This window comes from Erpetoichthys calabaricus, chromosome 10 (assembly GCF_900747795.2).
Source record: "Erpetoichthys calabaricus chromosome 10, fErpCal1.3, whole genome shotgun sequence".
Taxonomy (NCBI): domain Eukaryota; kingdom Metazoa; phylum Chordata; class Cladistia; order Polypteriformes; family Polypteridae; genus Erpetoichthys; species Erpetoichthys calabaricus.
In genome coordinates this window covers 31,758,404-31,771,358 of record NC_041403.2, presented here as the reverse complement: position 1 = coordinate 31,771,358, position 12,955 = coordinate 31,758,404, and the positions used below count along the sequence as shown (strand labels likewise).

Sequence of the window (12,955 nt, the reverse complement as noted above, 5' to 3'; positions counted from 1 at the left end):
GTTTTCCTCCCACTTTTCAAAAATAAACATTTTGCAACAGACTTCCTCCCTGGATTAAACTGGTTTGAAAATAGATGGATCAAGTATAATAACTACTATTTAAAAGCTCTGTAGTTGCCATTTATTACCTTTTTTTTCTAGATCTATATCGATTGATCGATTGATTGATCGATCAATATATGTATACATGCACATATAGACGTATTTTAGGTATTATGATGTCTGTGGTATGCTCCATATGCTCCATCGTCCATAAATAGATGTTCCTCTTTAACCGTTACATTGTTATGTATTTTTAAGTCACACGGATTTAGCTCCATAAAAAGGAAGAGTCTGTTAGACTCTTCCTATCTATCAAGGCTCTACAAGAGCTTTACATACATTGTTTAAAAAAAAAAAAAAAAAAAAAAGGTCTACTCTGTGCATAGGGTGGAATTGTTCCTTTTTCAGCTGCTGGAATCTCTTCTAACCCCTTTTAGTTGTGCTTTTAAGTCTGGAAGGAGTTGTCCTATGGTATTCTGTTGGGGACATAGCAGGTGTCCTTAACCTTGACCCCACTGGGCATGGCCACCTTGTGTGGACTTTGTCTTGCCCTGAGAAAAAAATATTTTATCTTTGTGTATGTGTGAGTAGATAGATACTTTATTAATCCCAATGGGAAATTCACATTCTTCAGCAGCAGCATACTGATACAATAAATAATATTAAATTAAAGAATGATAATAATACAGGTGAAAAAACAGATAGTAACTATGTATAATGTTAAATATTAACGTTTACCCCCCCCGGGTGGAATTAAAGAGTCGCATAGTTTGGGGGAGGAACGATCTCCTCAATCTGTCTGTGGAGCAGGACAGTGACAGCAGTCTGTCACTGAAGCTGCTCTTCTGTCTGGAGATGATACTATTTAGTGGATGCAGTGGATTCTCCATAATTGATAGGAGCCTGCTGAGCGCCCTTCGCTCTGCCACAGATGTTAAACTGTCCAGCTCCATGCCAACAGTAGAGCCTGCCTTCCTCACCAGTTTGTTCAGGCGTGAGGCGTCTTTCCTCTTAATGCTGCCTACCCAGCACACCACTGCGTAGAAGAGGGCGCTCGCCACAACTGTTTGATAGAACATCTGCAGCATCTTATTGCAGATGTTGAAGGACGCCAACCTTCTAAGGAAGTATAACCGGCTCTGTCCTTTCTTGCACAGCACATCAGTATTGGCAGTCCAGTCCAGTTTATCATCCAGATGCACTCCCAGATATTTATAGGTCTGCACCATCTGCACACAGTCACCTTTGATGATCACTGGGTCTATGAGGGGCCTCCTAAAATCCACCACCAGCTCCTTGGTTTTGCTGGTGTTCAGGTGTAGGTGGTTTGAGTCGCACCATTTAACAAAGTCATTGATTAGGTCCCTATACTCCTCCTCTAGCCCATTCCTGATACAGCCCACGATAGCAGTGTCATCAGCGAACTTTTGCACGTGGCAGGACTCCGAGTTGTATTGGAAGTCCGATGTATATAGGCTGAACAGAACCGGAGAAAGTACAGTCCCTTGTGGCGCTCCTGTGTTGCTGACCACAATGTCAGACATGCAGTTCCCGAGACGCTCATACTGAGGTCTGTCTTTAAGATAGTCCACGATCCATGCCACTAGGTATGAATCTAATCCCATCTCTGTCAGCTTGTCCCTAAGGAGCAGAGGTTGGATTGTGTTGAAGGTGCTAGAGAAGTATAGAAACATAATTCTTACAGCACCACTCCCTCTGTCCAAGTGAGAGAGGGATCGGTGTAGCATATAGATGATGGCATCTTCCGCTCCCACCTTCTCCTGATATGCAAACTGCAGAGGGTCAAGGGCGTGTTGAACCTGTGGCCTAAGGTGGTGAAGCAGCAGCCTCTCCATGGTCTTCATCACATGTGATGTCAGAGCAACAGGCTGAAAGTCATTCAGCTCACTAGGACGTGATACCTTTGGGACTGGGGTGATACAAGATGTTTTCCAAAGCCTCGGGACTCTCCCCTGTTCCAGGCTCAGGTTGAAGATGCACTGTAGAGGACCCCCCAGCTCCGATGCACAGACCTTCAGCAGTCGTGGTGATACTCCATCTGGACCTGCTGCTTTGCTGGCACGAAGTCTCCTCAGCTCTCTGCTCACTTGCGCTGTTGTAATTATGGGTGGGGATGTCTTTCCTATGCTGGTATCAGCAGAAGGATGTGTGGAGGGTGCAATACTCCGAGGTGAGAGTGAGAGTGGGTTAGGGTGGTCAAACCAGTTAAAGAAGTTGTTCATTTGGTTTGCTCTCTTCACGTCTCTCTCAATGGTGGTACCCCGCTTCGAGCTGCAGCCAGTGATGATCTTCATCCCATCCCACACTTCCTTCATGCTGTTATTCTGCAACTTTTGCTCCAGCTTTCTCCTGTACTGCTCCTTCGCCGCCCTGAGCTGGACTCGGAGTTCCATCTGCACGCGCTTGAGCTCATGCTGATCACCGTCTTTAAAAGCCCTTTTCTTCTGATTCAAAAGGCCCTTGATGTCACTTGTAATCCATGGCTTGTTGTTAGCATAGCAGCGTACTGTTCTTACTGGAACTACAATGTCCATACAGAAGTTGATGTAGTCAGTAGTGCAGTCAACAACTTCATCAATGTTCTCACTATGAGATCCCTGCAGGATATCCCAGTCTGTAGTTCCAAAACATTCTCTCAGAGTATTCTCAGCCTCCGGGGTCCACTTCCTGAATGATCGTGTGGTTACAGGTAGGACTCCCACTTTTGGTTTATAGTGAGGCTGAAGCAGAACCAGGTTATGATCTGCTTTCCCAAGCGCAGGCAGCGGGGTGGCGCTGTATGCGTCTTTAACGTTTGCATACAGTAAATCAATAGTCTTATTTCCCCGGGTGTTACAGTCCACATACTGGGAGAATGCAGGTAATATTTTGTCCATATATTTGCGTATATATTCTTAAAAAAATAAATAAATAAATAACGGCCCCCGTGTTAGCACATAATAAAGACTGAAATGCCAGACTAAAAAAAAAAATTCCATGTGTTGTTGGAATCGTGTCTAGACTCACAAAAAATGAACTAGATATACTAAACTAATGACTATGAACTACATATTTTACAGTTGTGGGGTTTTCCCAAATCTAGCTGCTTTAATTATTTTTTTTTTCTTTCTTTTTTTTTCCCAGTATGATAAAACAGTTGGAGCAGTTTACAACACTGAGCATTCAATCAAAACCCTGCTTGAGTTACTGCGAATCTACAGAGAGAAGGCCGGGGATAAAGTGGCTGATAAGGGTGGAACTATCTTCACCAAAACCTGTTTCCTCTTGGTCATTCTGTTGCAAGATCCCAGGAGAGCTTTGGTAAAAATTTTGTTTAAGTTTTACAATAAAGGCAAATTCTGTCTAAGCACAACTGCTTAAGCCAACTAACCAGTAGGCAAATATACCTTTTGGATGATGTTTTACTGGTAACAGTCAGGATTTATTAGCACGATACAACCATTGAACTGTTCGATTGGCTTTGCTCTCTGCATACCGCAGCAGCTAAATCGCATGTTTGAGTTGTGCGCTGTATGCAGTTGAAAACATTAACTTTAATACCAAAAGGAGCATCCAAAAGTAAGCTAAAAGTACATGCACTTTTTCTGCAAACTTTGGTGACTAGCTGCATATATGAGGCTTTTGAAATGTTGTTGTCTGCATTACAGCTTAATTAAAAATTAAAACATTTTGTTAGAAGGTGTGATTTGGGTATTGTATACTTATATGATTGTGTTTGTACTTGAAATTACATTTAATATATTCAATTTAAGGCCGTGACTATGTGCCCCTTACAAACACATACAGCTTAGGTCAGAAAGGTATTTGTGCAGAATATACAGTTCACAGACCTGAGAAAAGACTAAAGTTTTGAGCCTGAACCTGTATTCAATGATGCTGATTCTTGCAAGTGGCCTGAGTTTAGCATTTGTATACTGAAAAAATCCAAATTGCATGTTTCTAGTCTAGTATTTGTGGTTTATAGTGTGTGTTCATTGTTTCAGAACCAAGTCAACATGGATTTTGAAAACTGCCAAATCAAAAACTGATAAATATAACAATAGGGGGAAAATACCCTATAGCACTCCATTCTCATCTAGTTAAAGTGTACCTGTTACAGTCAAGAGTTGGACTGTATGATTTTGTTATGGGAGAAGATCTTTCAAAAATGACCATAGTTTAGCCAGGCTAAACTATGGCTAAATCTGTGTTGCTGTGAAGTAATGCAGAATGAAGGAGTGGCTTTGCATGAGATGTAAGATATTCTAGGTTTATATGGTCATTATTGTCAGATGTACAAGGTATAATGAAATTGTTACTTGCAGGTTCTAATCCACATGTAACACATTGCTACAGTCTTCAACCATGATTAATGTGTATACATACCTTAAAACATCTGACTTCTTTAAATGACAAATCTCAGAACATATTTGTGATAAAATAATAAAGTAACTGTGGATTCTTTGTGAATCCAATCTGCATGAACTGTTAAACATGATCAAGGCCTGTGGACGCTGGGTACTCCATATGCTGACATTTCCAGTGTTTAAATGAGATAGTGGAGGCAATGAATTCAGACTGGAAGAAATGTAAGACGAATTTCATAATTTCAGATCAAATTACAATATGCTGCAATGGCCTAGAATCATACAACAGTTGAAATAATGAAAGAATGGCAATTCTCCATTGTCAAAGATATTCTAGGTCTCAGCCAGTGGCAGCAAGATCATGCGCACACTTCTATTATGAAGTTGATATTCTTGTCCATGTTGATTATGTGGTTCAAATTGCCCCACACATTCGGTCAACAATAAAATGATTTGCTTTGAAATGTAAGTTTTCAATCACTGCAAAAGATGCTCTGTGAAATGCTGTACCCAACCAGTTTATCAGACCGTGGAACCATATCACTACCACCCTCTTCCTTTGTCTGAAGGCCTAATTCCCTGGGATGTGCTTTACTTGTGATAAGGACATCAAATCAAGGTTATATAAGAGTTGTTACTCAGGCAAAAAATTTTATGTAAATGACACAGAAGAATTTTGTAAGTGTTTAACAATTACTTACGCTTTTGTGAGATTGCATCTTGCAGGAAGCATTATAGGTCCATGAATGGACCAGGTTTTGTGCTAGTAATTGGACTGTGGAAAGGTCATTCTGGCCCCTTTGGGGAAAAAAAATTAAAATAAATAACCGCAATATCACCACAAATCAATAAGTTTATACTTGTATTAAAGAATCTTTCAGCATACAAATCCAGTCAGTCTCCTTTTTGGGAGATTCACAATAAAAGATGACCAAGATAAACGTGGAAGTTATCTTTGGTGTTCTCGCTATTCCAAGTGCTTTTACAGTGTGCAGAGGTTTGGAAAATGTTGCAGATGAATTGAACAGGTCAGCAGCTGTGAAGGTCAAGCATGTCCTAGGTCTTGTGGTTCTGTGTTTTCAAATACCACTTTGTGGACAACTTTAATACTGTTTTAATACAGTAAACCAAATAGTGATTAACTAGGATATTTAATCCTAGAATATTTCTGGGAACGAACAAGCCTTTAAATGTTTCTCTTGGCAGAGCCCAAGAAATATTTTGAGTGTAATAATGAAAACAGAAGCAAATAATACAATAAAAAGGAACAGCAAGCAATGCAGCATTAAGAGAAATGATATATGAAAAAATAATTTTTCACAATTTACTGAATACTCGGAACATCATGGCTGCCAACAGGGATTATGGTGAAGAATTAAACTCTGGTTTTATTTGTGCCTTCCTTAAAAGAGCAGGCTCAAAACCTTTTGGTCACCCTCTTATGTATTTCTGTGTCTGTGTCTATATGTATGTATGTATGTATGTATGTATTTATTTATTTATTTATATATATTTATTTTTGTTTTGGTCTTGTATAGGAGGTTCGTAATCTTCCCAAAGCAGTGGAGAACATTCGCAGCATTTATAACCTGACGTCCCGTAAACACATGATGGACTCACAGCGAACCATAACTAAACAGAAAATGAATGCATCATTTAATGGCAGCTTTTTGACTCCAGCAACTCCCATTAAAGCAAAACTAACTAAAAGGTATGCAAGATTATTTTTTTACTGAATTGTAATGTGTGAAAAATGTGTTTTTCAAAAAATAAATAAATTCAAATATGCAGTTGTTGTTTTAAGGTGATGGTAGAGTCATTGAGATTTGTTACAGGTCAAATCTATTAATTCCTAGCTGTCGAACTATATAAGTCTTCCACTTGTTGTGTCCATGTTGATCATCTCCAGTTAGTAACAGACACGTTGGCAGTATTTGTATACATTACAAGTACACTGGGTATACTGTGTGCACAGTTAGGATGTTAACCTTCCGTACTGGTGTGCTCTGTGCTTTGACGGTTATGCCTGTGCACTTTGTGGTAGGTTGCTACTGGAGCATACAGGCTTCCCTTGCCGATTGATAAAGTGCTGCTCGTCTGTCTCTGTATGTGTCCCTGTGCTTTTTTCTTAACCATGTCACTATCTTCATAACTAATTTTATACTTTGGTTTTTAGAATTTTCTAGCCACTTTTAAATGCCATAGATGATGATAGAGTATACAATATGCTATTACTGAAGAAGCATTTCTGTGAGGTGCCTTTCATTGAGAACACTATGCAAAAGTAGCAAGCACAAATTTAAACAGTGTCTAAATGCGTTTATAAAATCTTGCATCACCCATCGAGATCTGTTCTGTTTACTTCAGTAAAGAGCCGCAGCAGAGCTGTGAGCCTGCTGTTGCCCCGGCAATGGATTAACAGTCTTCCACAGATGCGGTGATCGCACTTCGGGATGCTCTTTGGCGTGTTGTCCAGTTGGGGGAGGTCCCAAGAGTTTAGAAACCTCACATTATCTTAAATGAGTGTCGCATTAATAGGAATGTTTCTTGAACGTGCATCGCCGAACACACATTTAAAAACTGCTTTTTCGACGTCTTCAAATGCAGCAGTTCGCATACGTTTGCAACCTGAGATTTTTCTTCTTTTTTTTTTGCTCAGTCTTTCAAGAAAGTTGACAGTGTCGATGGCGAAATTCCGAATTCACCAGCAACGTCTTTTTTCTTTTTGCTGGAATCGAGTGCCACAAACATTTAGTTTTTTTTTTTGTTCCTAATATGAACTGTTATCGTTTTGTCTTGTCTGCCGTTTTCTATAGGAGGATGACAATGAGTTAAATTTCAATGGATTTTTTCAAATGTTGACAAGCAATAAGCAAAAGGTATCACTGAAAACCACCGAAAACAAAAACAGCAAAAAAACATTAAAGGAAGGTTCGAAGAAAGAAAAAAAAATTACAGTGTTTCTGTTTGGGGATCGTTGTGCACAACTGAGCTGCAGCCACAGAACTACCGTATTTTTCGCACCATAAGACGCACTTTTTTTTCCCCAAAAGAAGGTTGGAAATGTCTGTGCGTCTTATGGAGCGAATATTGCGTCACAGACCATGACGTGTATTACCTGACAAAAGTAGACATCCAGGGGTAGAGGGCGACAAAACTCACTGTTACGTTACAGGCATTCCCTCTGTGCTTGGAGGAATGTTAGACTCATTGACTCGGCATCTAATCCTTGCGTGTGCGTGAGTTGCGAAATGTAAACAAAAGCAAGATGGCATCTACATCTCATGAAGCGAGTGCAGAAAAAAAAAAATCAGAGATTGTTTTGCGCATTATCACTGAGTCGGACTCTGGACTCCACAGATTACCAGCCGCTGGACTACTTCAGGCTGTTCTTTCCTGAAGCTGCCTTTCAGCTACTGTCAAACGAGACAAACAGGTATGCAGAGCAATTTTTTGAATCGAGGGCTGTGCTTGCACAGCATTCTCATTTTTCAAACTGGAAACCCACAACAAAACATGAGATGAAGGGCTTTGTGGCATTACAAATATAGATGGGACTAGACTGGCGATATAAGTTCAGGGAGCATTGGTCCAAACGTGCTTTGTCACCTGGTGGCTTTGGACAGGTTATGTCGCATGATGATAGGTACGTGATGCTGCAAAGTGATTGTGAGCAACTGAGCTTAATAAATTCTGACACTAGCGATGAGGAGTTCTTGGGGTTTCCATAAAACTAGAAGAGTGCTTGAAACTTAGTCTCTCCTTATTTGTTAATGACAGTGATGATGTTTCTTAATACCGCTGTTGAATTTACATGGTTGAAATATTATTCTGCTATATTTTATTAAACATATTAGTGCACCATTTGGTTCAGAATATTTTTTTTCTTGTTTTCATCCTCTAAACCTAGGTGCGTCTAATGGTCAGGTGCGTCTTATGGTGCAAAAAATACGGTAACTGCTCTATGGATGATTCATTCAGGCATTTCAAGGTCTTTTTGGGCACTTCGTGGTAATGAAAGTATCTGCTGAATGTATTTCGTAGTAACAAGATTTCTATAGGCTCGTGTCATATGGGGAAACTGTCAGGACCATACAACGAAGTATTTTTAAAGATATTTGTTGTAATGGAATTTTACCTGTATTTCAATAACCGTATGTATCGGGGGTAATCCAATCTTTCTTTCTTTAGGAATTTTTTTCTCTCTTGTTGGTGTATGCTCAGACTTGTGCACACGCTCACTCACTGTGTGAAAGTGGAAGTACTATGACATTTTTCTGGTAGTAGTATAAAAGCAAGCAGCCTGTTGTCTGTTTTAACAATATATGTTGGTGCATAAACCTGGATTTATCTTATGAAGAGAGTAAGTCGGACAGATTTTAAATCTCTATGTGCCGATCTTAGCCTTGTAATACTCTCTAATTTTTTTTTTCCACAGTTTAAATACAAAAATAAAAATGCACACTAAGAATATTTTGAAACTAAAATAAAGCTAGCAGACATTAAAAGTATCCAAATAAAATGTGGTAAAGTAAAACAAGTGTCCTGTGATATTCTAAAATAATGGAAAAAATGCCCCACAAGTGCAACAAAGTGACAGAGCAAAAGATGTGACTTTAAATATATAAAAAATAAGATTGTTTCCTGTTCACATACCATTTTTAAAATTGATGTTTTATTGTGTTTCTAACCTATTCTGTACTTTTATCTGTGTGCACTATGTAATTTTTTTTAACTTGTTATAGCTCCTTAAGCTAGTATTCTATTTTGTCCACAATGTTTCTCCATATTGACAAATAACAAAATGATATATGAGCATGAATAATTAAGGGTCATAAAGTACACTTTTGTTGTTTGTATCTTTATGCATTTATGTAATCATTTCTTCATTATTTTATTTCAATGACACCACTTACAACATGAAAAGTGCCTTGGAATAAAATCTGTCCTTTTCACCCAGTCAAGTTGAGAGGGAGGGCTCTAGTGAGTACTGTTGGGTTTTTTTTTTTCCCCCTCTCCTCTCTCTGGGGACTGGTCAGAATGGACAAGTAGATTTTTCAAGTAAAGTGCCACATTTAGCTATACAGCAGACAATTAACATATACAGTGATCCCTCCTCGATCGCGGGGGTTGCGTTCCAGAGCCCCCCGCGAAAAGTAAAAATCCACGAAGAAGAAACCATATGTTTATATAGTTATTTTTATATTGTCATGCTTGGGTCACAGATTTGCACAGAAACACAGGAGGTTGTAGAGAGACAGGAACTTCAAACACTGCAAACAAACATTTGTCTCTTTTTTTCAAAAGTTTAAACGTGCTCCATGACAAGACAGAGATGACCATTCCGTCTCGCAATTAAAAGAATGCAAACATATCTTCCTCTTCAAAGGACTGCGCTTCAGGAGCAGAGAATGTCAGAGAGAGAGAGAGAGAGAGAAAAGCAAACAATCAGAAATCAATAGGTGCTTTTTGGGCTTTTAAGTATGCGAAGCACCGTGCGGGAAGCATGTCGCTTGACAAAGCAGCTGCAAGGAAGGATGCAATGTGAAGGTAGTCTTTCAGCATTTTTCAGACGAGCGTCCGTATCCTCTAGGGGTGCGAACAGACCCCCTGTTCACACCCCCTCCGTCAGGAGCAGAGAATGTCAGAGCAAGAGAGAGAAAAGCAAACAATCAAAAATCAATAGGGCTGTTTGAGCTTTTAAGTGTCCGAAGCACTGTGCGGGAAGCATATCGCGCAACAAAGTAACCACAAGTAAGCCCAGCAAGGAAGGGAGCAATGTGAAGGTAGTCTTTCAGCATTTTTCAGACGAGCGTCCGTATCCTCTAGGGGTGCGAACAGACCCCCTGTTCACACCCCCTCCGTCAGGAGCAGAGAATGTCAGAGCAAGAGAGAGAAAAGCAAACAATCAAAAATCAATAGGGCTGTTTGAGCTTTTAAGTGTCCGAAGCACTGTGCGGGAAGCATATCGCGCAACAAAGTAACCACAAGTAAGCCCAGCAAGGAAGGGAGCAATGTGAAGGTAGTCTTTCAGCGTTTATTTTAGACTAGCAGCCATATCCTCCTAGGGGTGCGAACAGCCCCTGTGCTCACAATATATTTGAAGAGTTTTATTTAATACGTGCTCTGATTGGGTAGCTTCTCAGCCATCTGCTAATAGCATCCATTGTATGAAATCTGCTGGGCAAACCAACTGAGGAAGCATGTACCAGAAATTAAAAGGCCCATTGTCCACTGAAACCCACGAACCAGCGAAAAATCCGTAATATATATTTAAATATGCTTACATATAAAATCCGCGAAAGTCGAAGCGCGATATAGCGAGGGATTACTGTATACTCGCTGATAAGTTCTCCCGCGAACAAGTCGGGACTTGATTTTATGGTATAATTTCTGGTGTTTTATCATTTCGGTCGTATAAGTCGAATGCGGAAAACTCACGCTATTGGTCCAAGAGATTATGATATGCTAACGCCCACCTGAGAGAGTAACCACGGAGCACATTGCCTTTTTTTTATGTATTGTGCCTACGTGACCACATGGTAATACCCAAACTATTCTGAAGCAATGTTTACACTGATTTGTGTTTTTGTATCTCACACCCTCATACACCTTTATCATAAGAGCATCCCGTATCTACGATGGAGCAGAAGAAAATATGAAGCTGGTTTTAAATTAAACGTCATTGAAGTAGGAAAGAAATTAGAATTTTGCTGCAGCAGCGAAGTTACCATGCGTCTGAGAAACTGATGCGAGATTGTAGGAGGCAATTTTTGAATGGCCGTATAAGTCGGGGTGTGAATTTTTTTTTTTTTTTTTTTTTTAATGATCGATTTTTCGGGTTTCAAGACCCAACTTGTGCATGAGAATATACGGTAGTTGGATACCCCGGTGATGAATTCAGAGCTTCTTGAGCTAAATTAGCTGCTTTGCAAAGTAATTCTGGGCAATTTTTCTTTTCCACATACTGTATATCTGCTATGGAGAACTTTGAGTATGCTCTATTTCAGCAACTAGTGGTGGGTCTGTCGGAGTTATCAACCAATCCTTAAGTCCTTTTATGCTGGGGAGTAAAAATTGTTGGCCTTCATTTTAAAGCTTATTTCCATGTTGTACAGTATATGGTGTCACTGAAATAATTCAGCGAAGAAATAATTAAACAAATATGTAAAGAAATAAGCAAGCAAGTACAGGTACTTATATTTTGTGGCATGTTTGTTTATGCCTTCTTGTAATTTTATTGATTGTCACATTTCAGATTTTTTTTCCCCCAAAAATATTCATCTATAGGTTAAGTGCACTATACAAAAAATAAACTGAATTTATATTAAACATCTGTCGAATGCTTACTATTGTGTGATGCTCAGTATTAATTAAACATTTTCTTTCTTTAAGGGTTGCCCCAGACTGGCTATTAAGAAAAGACAGCTTGAAAGAAGTGGTGGATCCCCTTCGAGCCATTCAGATGGTCGCCAGTGCACTTTGCATTAGTATCTAACTCTCTTTGAGGTTTGGGTGGGTTTTATCTGGGGTTTCTTGAATGAAATGTGTATAGTTCTTTGTATATAGAGTTATACTTGAGGCTGGGGAAATGCTATTTTGTAATCTGACAGCAGTAAGTTACCAGAGTTGTGAGTTGGTGTTGTGTTTTTACTGATATATAATTTGACGCATTTCTTGTTCTTTAGTGAATTCCTGGCCGTGATTTTTAACATCAACATTTTAATCATGTTTGCTTTGTAAATATTTATTTGTAGAACTGCTTGAAAAATATATTTTTTAAATATTTCCTTTGTACAAAGTGACAAATGTTTGCCAGCAGGTAAAGACAAGATTTTTGAATTTAATTCTAAGCTGCTTACTCTCCCAGCCTCTCATTAATGTTTAGAGTTTGGCCTTGTCCTTACATTCCAGAGGGTACTCAATTAAAAAAAAAAAAAAAAAATCAAAAACACACCAGATTGGGTAAATCCTTTGCTTATTTTTTGCAGAGTTGTACTATACACTCTTCTAGGCTGTGCTTCTGCAACCTTTATGTAGATTTAAATGGATGTTAATATTACATTGCATAAGACATCTTGTTTAGTGTTCCATGACAGAACACAATGACTCATGAATCAGGTATCCATATTAATAACCGAGAATGGTAAACCGGAAGGCACGGACCCAGGTACATGGCGATGGACGCAGGAGACATAGTGCGCAGGCGCCTACAGCGCGCGTCTCATAAACCACAAGCGAAGTCTGATCCACCGCGAACGAAGGAGTCACGGCTCAAAAACTAAAGAGCTCAACTAACGAAGGAGTCACGGCTCAAAAATGAAATAGCTCAACTAACGCCTCACAGAAAAGAGGATTCTGCACTGCACCCAAGAGTCAAACGGAAGACACTACAGAGTCCGCAAAGGTCCACAAAGAGAGTACGAAAGGCGCAGGCACCTACAACGCGCTTCTGAACTAAACGTCCACACTACACAGCATGGTCCGGGTAATAAGAATAAACGAACTCTTCGTATTAAACGTTCGGCATCCTCACACGTCCATAT

The 12,955-nt window shown here is 39.5% G+C and overlaps 1 protein-coding gene across 1 annotated transcript in view; it reads left to right on the top strand.

Annotated features, from left to right (window-relative positions):
• The window catches only part of aspm (assembly factor for spindle microtubules), a 50,022-nt gene extending 37,672 nt beyond the window's left edge, over window positions 1-12,350 (top strand). The window contains exons 28-30 of the mRNA XM_028811034.2: window positions 3,187-3,363; window positions 5,948-6,120; window positions 11,805-12,350. Coding sequence (XP_028666867.2) covers window positions 3,187-3,363; window positions 5,948-6,120; window positions 11,805-11,907 — 453 coding nt within the window. The 3' untranslated portion in view covers window positions 11,908-12,350. The remainder of the gene's footprint in view (window positions 1-3,186; window positions 3,364-5,947; window positions 6,121-11,804) is intronic.
• Window positions 12,351-12,955: the final 605 nt, after the last annotated feature.